Source organism: Cryptomeria japonica, chromosome 3 (assembly GCF_030272615.1).
Source record: "Cryptomeria japonica chromosome 3, Sugi_1.0, whole genome shotgun sequence".
Taxonomy (NCBI): Eukaryota; Viridiplantae; Streptophyta; class Pinopsida; order Cupressales; family Cupressaceae; genus Cryptomeria; species Cryptomeria japonica.
Window position 1 is genome coordinate 343,686,762 of NC_081407.1, and position 8,866 is coordinate 343,695,627.

General features: G+C 34.9%; 1 protein-coding gene across 1 annotated transcript; it reads left to right on the forward strand.

Moving 5' to 3' along the window:
* The first annotated feature begins 6,244 nt into the window (after nt 1-6,244).
* On the forward strand, nt 6,245-8,687 carry LOC131874160 (disease resistance protein Roq1-like). Its single transcript, XM_059217405.1, has 7 exons — nt 6,245-6,594; nt 6,668-6,814; nt 6,938-7,026; nt 7,109-7,423; nt 7,645-8,039; nt 8,264-8,323; nt 8,466-8,687. Exons 1-7 carry the CDS (start codon nt 6,245-6,247, stop codon nt 8,685-8,687), a joined length of 1,578 nt encoding a protein of 525 aa, XP_059073388.1.
* The last annotated feature ends 179 nt before the right edge of the window (nt 8,688-8,866 follow it).

The following is an 8,866-nucleotide window of genomic DNA, read 5'->3' on the forward strand; positions in this document are numbered from 1 at the left end:
CACACGAAGAAGAAGAAGAAGAGACCCAAAAGAGGAAAGGAAACCCCAACCAAAAAGTACCCACACCACAACCTCTACCCACCCCCATAGCAAGAGTGATCTAAAACACCTAATTTGTACCTAGATAGACCCTAGATAAAAAAATAATAATATAACATCTTAGATTGAATTGAATCACCTAAATTAGCATGTTTTAATACAATGTTAGATTGAATAGTAAACTTTCAACAATAAATCTAATCTAAATACAAAAGTGAATATTGATTAGAAACCCCAAAATAATGAGAAGAAGACAATGTCAATGTTCTAATATATAAATTCAATTATATTAATTGAATAGTAAATGAAAGGAAAGAGTCATAATAAAGGAAGACAAGATTTGATAAATTTTTAAAAAAAATAAAGGAATGGCATATGCTCATTATTCTATTGCAACTGAATAATAAGAAAACAAATCACTCTCCCATTTAATATAATACAAATAATACATCATTATTGATATTGACATTAAATACAACCATATATATCGAACATGTAGTTGGACATGCACCACATAATCATACCATAAATTAACATATAAATTCAACATCACTCATCATGACCTGATTCACATGATAATCTTCAACTGCACCATAGTCCTATTACATTATTTTAATACAATTAAAGACACATATTTTGAATAATAAACTTTTGATAATAAATTAACCTAAACACAAAAGTGTATTTTGATTAGAAACTTGAAAACAATGAAAAGACAATGTCAGTGTTCCAATTGTTAAGATATAGCCCTCATGAATCTAACTAATGGTAAATTGGTTATCATCTAGAGAGTGATATATTAACAGAGCATACAGTTTGGAAATTAAACATAAACAAACTAGTTGTTATGAATGGTTGCCTTCGTAGGGACATGTCCATATGTGGCAACTACCATATAGGGACATGTCCATACGTGGCAACTACCACGTATGGACACGTCCCTATGTAGGCAACCTTTCCTCTTGTATTTAAACTAGATTCAATGATGGAGATGATCAATAACTCACGACAATCAGTCTTCCAGAATCGTTGTCATTATTCTTCGATCCATATTTCACAACATGGTATCAGAGCCAGCATATTAAGAGAATAAATTAGACAACCATATTACTCATAAGCATTTATCGGAAGTAAATAACAAATCAACGCAGAGGCTATATATGCAGAGGATATATTCGACTAAGAAAATATTTAAAATGTCAATTAATATGAGAGTGGAAGATAGACTCGAAGGAGCCTCCAACTTCATTTCCTGGAAGATATGAATCATTGCCATTCTTGAAGAACTAGAATTAGAGTCTTACATAGAAGAAAATCTAGACATGCCAAATGATGAACCAGAGAAATCTACCTGGAAAAGGCATAATAATAAAGCAAAGAAAATAATTATTGACTCAGTCAAAGATCATATTCTTCCATCTATAGCCAAAGTGCCTAAAGCATATGAAGTATTTAAAACCATTAAAAATACATATGAAGTTAACAATGCGAGCAGAATGTTAACCTTGAAACAACAACTTATAAACATAAAGATGAATAAAGATAATACAATATCTACATACTTTTCAAGGATATCTGAAGTAAAAGACCAATTACAAACTATTGGAAATGAGGTAGATGATCAATAAATCTCTCTCATAGCCCTAAGAGGATTACCAATTTCATGGGAATCCTACATTCAATGTATTAGCAGAACACCCCCCTTACCCAAATTTGAACAATTTAAGAATGAGTGCATTCAAGAGGAATCTCGACTAATCTCAAGAGGATTAGGGACAAATAAAGAAGGAGAAATCCAAGCACTTAATACAAATACCTTCAACAAAAAGAAAAAGTTCTCCAAACGGAAGAGAGGAAATAAAAACCTTCAGAAAAGAGATATGTCTAAAATTCAATGTTACAAATGCGACAAATATGGGCACACTCACAGGAATTGTCCAGAAAGGAAGAAAACACAAGCTAGTCTAGCCGAAGTCAAAGGAGAAAACTCACTTTTCTTCTTAGCCCTATCAAGCGAAATAAATACAAATAAAAACACTTGGATTGTAGACAGTGGAGCATCAAGGCATATAACTGGATTCAAAAATCAATTTGAAACACTTAACGGGCACTCAAGTGAAGAGGTTACTATTGGAGATAACTCCACATATCCTGTGAAAGGAATTGGGACCTGTACTATCAAACTAAGAAATGGAGTATCTCTACAATTAAAGAATGTTCTGTTTGTACTTGGAATAAAAAGAAATCTAGTCTCAATCTCAGGCCTAGCTGATCAAGGATATTGGGTTACCTTCAATGAAGATAAAGTTCTACTCTAGCCTAAAAATACAAATATCAAAAAATGCCATAATAGTAGGTTCAAGAGATGGTAGCCTATACAAACTATGCAGTGATCAAAAGGAAGAACTAAATCTTGAAGTTTCAAATAATAATGAATTATGGCACAAAAGATTAGGACACCTAAGATATAGTGCTCTATCCAACATAAAGAAGATTACTTCAGGACTGCCCCAACTAAAATCTGAACACACAAGCATTTGCAAAGGATGTGCCTTGGGAAAGAAGGTGAAAGTTTCTTTTCCCTCAAGCGAGCACAAATCAAAAGTTATTTTAGAACTAATTCACTCAGACCTATGCAGTCCCATGTCAACACCATCCCTAACTGGATCCTTATACTACATAATCTTTGTTCATGACTACTCTCGAAAAACATGGATATATTTTCTAAAGTGCAAAGACTCAAATGAAGTACTATCTAAGTTCAAAGAATTCAAGGCACTAGTAGAAAACCAGTCAGGGAAGAAAATTAAGGTGTTAAGATCCGACAATGGGGGAGAATATACATCTGACAACTTCAAAGACTTTTGTAATTCTGTTGGGATTAAGAGGGAGTATATTGTACCATATAATCCACAACAGAATGGAGTAGCAGAAAGAAAGAATAGAACCATAATTGAAGTAGCAAAAGCCATGATGCATGACCAAAACTTACACACTTCATTCTGGGCAGAAGCTTCAAATATAGTAGTCTACATTCAAAACAGATGTCCGCACTCAATTCTATAAAACATAACTCCTGAAGAAGCTTTTACAGGGAACAAACCATACTTAAGTCATTTAAGGATATTTGGCTATCCCGTATATATACATGTTCTTAAAGAAAAGAGGACAAAACTAGAACCATTTGGAAAAAGAGGTATCTTCATTGGCTATAGTGAAAATACTAAAGGATATCACATTTACATTCCAGGGAAAAAATCTGTTGAGATAAGTAGAGATGTAAAGTTTGAAGAAAACACTACACTCAAAGAACCTGAGGATGATAACATTACTAAAGAAGAAGAAGATCACATAACTGAGATTGAGAGGGAGAATATCATAGAAAATTCCAAACCTTCAGACACTGAGAGGGAGGACATCATAAGAGCTTCTGAACCTCTTGTTGATGAAAATATTGAAACACTCAATAACAAGAAAAGACCTCTATGGGAAAGGAAAATGATTAAAGAGAATAATGTAGAACCAAATGAAATTTCCAAAGAAAATAAGAGAACAAGAACTCTAAAATGTTATGCTACACTTCTAACCGAACTCACAAATTCTGAACCAACAAATGTCAGAGAAGCCTTATCAAAACAGGCTTGGAAAGATGCTATGGTTGAAGAATATCAATCTATACTAAAGAATGATGTTTGGGATATAGTGCCTAGACCAAAAGACAAATCAGTTGTCTCATCCAAGTGGTTATTCAAGATCAAATATGCATCTGATGGCAGCATTGAAAAACATAAAGCTTGCTTTGTGGCCAGGGGATTCTCTCAGAAAGCAGGAATTGATTATGAAGAGACATTTGCCCCAGTTGCCTAATATACGTCAGTAAGAACAATCATTGCAATTGCAGCATCCAAAGGATGGAAAATTCACCAAATGGACGTAAAGACTGCCTTCCTAAATGGTTCAATTGAAGAAGAAGTATATATAGAACAACCAGAAGGATTCACCATATGTGATAAAAATTGCTATGTTTGTAAACTAAAGAAAGCTCTCTATGGGTTAAAACAAGCACCTAGGGCTTGGTATGCAAGGATAGACAACTATCTCTCCAAACTAGGGTACTCCAAGAACCTAGCAGATCCCAACATCTACTTCAAGGCTTCAAATGGAAATATGATTATATTGGTCCTTTACATGGATGATCTTTTGATAACAGGAGAGGATAATCTCATTGAGAAATGTAAGCAAGATCTGGCAGCAGAATTCGATATGAAGGATCTAGGGCTTCTACATTATTTTCTGGGATTAGAAATATGGCAGAGGAAAAACTACATCTTCCTAAATCAAGGAAAGTACACCATAGATATTCTAACTAGATTTGGGATGATGGAGTGTAAGCCATTAGCTACACCAATGGAAACTAATTTGCACAAGCTGAAAATTGAGGCAGAAGATTCAGAACCTATAGATCCCACACTCTACAGACAAATCATCGCTTCACTCATGTATTTGGTAAATACTCGTCCTGATATCTGCTATGCTACAAATGTATTAAGTCACTTCATGTGTGAACCTAAGAAGATACATCTAATGGCTACTAAACACATTCTAAGATATTTACGAGGCACAATCGGACTTGGCTTAAAGTATGAAAATGTTGAGATTCAACTTGAAGGATATTCTAATTCTGATTGGGTCAGAAGTACCACTGACCGCAAAAGTACTACAGGGTGTTGCTTTAGTCTTGGTTTTGCTATGATATCTTGGTTCAGCAGTTGCACAAAGCTCCACCGAAGCAGAATATATGGTAGCCTCCATGGGAGCTCGTGAAGCGGTATGGCTAAGAAAGTTATTATTTGGATTATTTGGAAAAACTCTGAATTCAACAATAATTCACTATGATAATCAGAGCTGTATCAAGCTCTCAGTAAATCCAGTTTTTTACAATGGATCCAAACATATTGAGATCCCTTATCACTACATAAGAGATATGGTAGATCGAAACGTCATAAAACTAGTGTACATTAGTACTGAAGAACAAAATGCTGATATCTTCACCAAGCCACTTGCAAGATTGAAGATAGAATACTTTAGAAGTAAACTTGGTATGACTAGATTATAATTGAGATTATTAGGATGAAATTCCTACCATGTGTAATTTGTTCATGAATAAATAAATAAAATGTATATTGCAATATTCTAACTGTGTTCAAGAAGATGACGATCTTCTTATGTTTAAGGTTACTATTTCAAGGTGACGATCTTGACAATAGTTGACCAAGTGTCAAGATTAACTACATTAAGTTGTTGTCCCGAATTGTGCCGGATATCTTGATCCTAAAGTATGTGATCATCTCATGATTGACTTCTTAAGCGATTGTCCCGGACTGAGCAGGATATCATGATATTGAGTTTATTGTCATGACAAGACTATATTAAATGTTGTCCCAAATTGTGTCGAAAGTCATGACAGAATATGCTCCCAAGAAAATTACTTAGATCCACTCCTGCTAAGAGGGAGTGTTAAGATATAGCCCTCATGAATCTAACTAATGGTAAATTGGTTATTATCTAGAGAGTGATATATTAACAGAGCATACAGTTTGGAAATTAAACATAAACAAACTAATTGTTATGAATGGTTGCCTCCATAGGAACATGTCCATACATGGCAACTGCCACATATGGACATGTCCCTATGTAGGCAACCTTTCCTCTTGTATTTAAACCGGATTCAATGATGGAGACGATCAATAACTCACGACAATCAGTCTTCCAGAATCGCTGTCATTATTCTTCGATCCATATTTCACAACACCAATATATAAATTTAACTATAAATTGAATAATAATTGAAAGGAAATAGTCATAATATAGAATCTATAATCTTAAATCCAAAGAAGAGAAGATAAGATAAAATTTTAGAAAATAAAGAAATGACATAAGCACATTATTCTAACTCATTTAAATAATAGAAAAGCAAATCACTTACCCCACTTAATATAATTAATAGAATATAAATAATACATCAGTATTGACATTTGCATAAAATGTAACCATATAGATCCCACATGTAGTCGTGAACACACCACACAATTATAATTTCTGATCTTCATCCCCTCTTTTTAACAAAACTAAGCCTGCTTCATCTCCCCAAACACCAAGCCTGCTTTCATTGCTGTTGTTTTGTTTTCCTTTTTCATCTCATTTCATGGCCTCTACTTCTGCATCTACTTTCGCCGGGAGTAAAAGAAAGACTGAGGACATGGGAGCTTTTGACGGATTTGCACCATCTGCATCTACTTGTGCCTCAAAACTCATCAAAAGACCGTCGTACAATGTATTCATCAATCATCGTGGTCCAGATGTCAAACACACCTTAGCTAGCGTTCTCTACGGTATCCTCACTGCTATGGCACTCTCTGTTTTTTTGGATTCAGAGGAATTGGAATATGGCGATTTCTTGCCCCGAACGATAGAAGCAGCAATGGCCAGCGCTTTGCTTCATATTGCTATTTTCTCCAAGGGCTATGCTGAATCGCCCTGGTGCTTGGCGGAACTGTCATTTATGCTTAAATCTGGCGCCACAATTATTCCCATATATCTTCTACCATGTAGAGCCTACTGATCTCAGATACATAGCTCAAGGGAAAGGAGTGTATGTTGACGCTTTCAAGAAGCATGAACAGAAGGGTAGATACAAACTGGAACAGCTTCAGGAGTGGAAGGAGGCTCTCTACAAAGTCTCGTTTTACACTGGCCAAATCATTAAAACTAATGAGTGAGTTCCATACATCTGGCCTTTCAATCTTAACAAATATGTATTCTTTCACTTATCTTTGTATTCAACTTTGGCTTTAATAGTTGCTAGATTTTGATTTTTTCATGTTTTTCACTTGTTCAGCGATGAGAAGAGACTGCTGAAAAATATTGTGAATTGTGCCTTGAAAGTAATAAAAGATGTGCCATTACTGGTTGCAAAACATCCAGTAGGTTTGAAAGAAATAAATAGTGCAAGACTTTGAGATGAATACACTCCAATCTGCCCAAGGTGATCAGGCTGTTCAAATTGTAGGAATTTGGGGAATGGGTGGTTCCGGAAAAACGACACTTGCCAAAGAGTTATACAATAAGAGATCCTCATCCATGGACAGGTCCAGTTTTATTTTTGATGTAAGAGATAGTGCAGCCAAAGGCTTGTTGCATAACAAGCAGATTCAACTCCTCAAAGGCCTGGGTGTCCAAAATGAAACATTTGATAGTATAGAGCAAGGTAAGGCAATTCTTACTAGGCATTTGAGATCAGTTAGGGTGCTCTTTGTTTTTGATGATGTGGATCACAAGGATCAATTGGATGCTCTTTTGCCTGCTAAAGACAAACTTCGAGAAGGTAATCTCATCATTGTTACCACACGAGAGTTTGAAGTTCTTAGATCTTGGGGTATATCCTCTATACATCAAATGAAACCACTCGATTCATCTAGTGCAGGACAACTCGATTCATCTAGTGCAGGACAACTTTTTTGTTGGCATGCTTTCTTACAATCTATCTCGAGGAGCTTGTTGAAAAGTTCGTAAAAAGATTTGCAATGGATTACCCTTGTCCCTCAGTATTTGGCGGACAGTTATATGGAGAGTCTCGTAAGGAATATTGGGAATCTCTCTTGCATAAGATCTCAAGAATATTGTCTGATGATATCAAAAATATACTCAAAGTAAGTTATGATGCCCTTGATTTTGAAGAGAAAGAGGTGTTCTTAGATACTGCTTGTTTCTTTATTGGAGAGGAAAACAATCTGGCAATTGAAATATGGAATGGTTCAGGATGGAGTGGCCTGTACATCTGGGAAAGACTCAGAAATAAATGTTTAGTTGAATTGGATAAAGAAAATTGTATAACAATGCATGACCACTTAAGAGATCTGGGAAGAGAAATTGCAAATCAAAATTCACTCGGACGAGTTTGGTCAGCCCAACTGATTATTAATGCTGATAAACAAACAAAGGTGAGATTAATATTTTCTTTTATTGTGTAAGTTATCATTGGAAAAGAAAACATCTTTGTGTACACGCAAGTTTATGTTTAAGAAGTTTATTGTTTTTCCCAGTTAAACAGTTTAGAAAGACAGTCTCGATAACCCATTTTACGAATCAAATCATCTGTTCAATTCTCCATATGTTAAACAAATTTATTTGATATTTATAAGAATTTTTTTTCCCTTTTTTCCAGAAAAGAAATGACATTCGAGGGATCATGGCAGAACTGAAGGATAGTTTCTGGCATTATTCGGTATGCTTGTCCGTGTATTAGCCGTTGGCTCCATGTATTTGTTTTCTGAATTTGCTTAAACCTTTTTCTATCAGCAAGGAAAGTCGACTCTAATAATGGATTAATTAGTGAGGCTGAGGAGATTTCTGGTTGCTGCTCGCAGGACAAACCCATTGTTAATATATATGGAGGAGTTTTGTCACTTACACCATCTTTAGGTGGACTAGAGATTTTTGTGATTGTAAGAGATTATTTTAATCAGATATTTGACGAAATATCAAGAGAGCTGATCTGGCTTCGCTGGTTCGAAATTAGACAGAGAAATCTTCCCTCAAAGCTTTCATTGAAAAATTTGAGGGTTTTAGAACTCTATGAAAACGAGTAAGGGGAACATCACTTAGAAGAGCTGTGGGAGACTGAAAAAGATGTAAGAATTTATCCTTTCAAGTCTAGCAAATCTATCACTACTACATAGAAGGGGCATTTGAGATGTTTATTTAAGACAATATATTAATATTGTCTTAAATACATATTTTAAATGTAACATGTATTTTTTATTGTTTA

Bases quoted from the DNA above. Each gene is read 5' to 3' on its own strand.
- LOC131874160 (XM_059217405.1), top strand. From the start codon at position 6,245: ATGGCCTCTACTTCTGCATCTACTTTCGCCGGGAGTAAAAGAAAGACT. The intron at 7,027-7,108 runs GTTTGAAAGAAA...TTCAAATTGTAG, and splicing joins GGTTGCAAAACATCCAGTAG to GAATTTGGGGAATGGGTGGT. The intron at 8,040-8,263 runs GTGAGATTAATA...CCTTTTTTCCAG, and splicing joins ATGCTGATAAACAAACAAAG to AAAAGAAATGACATTCGAGG.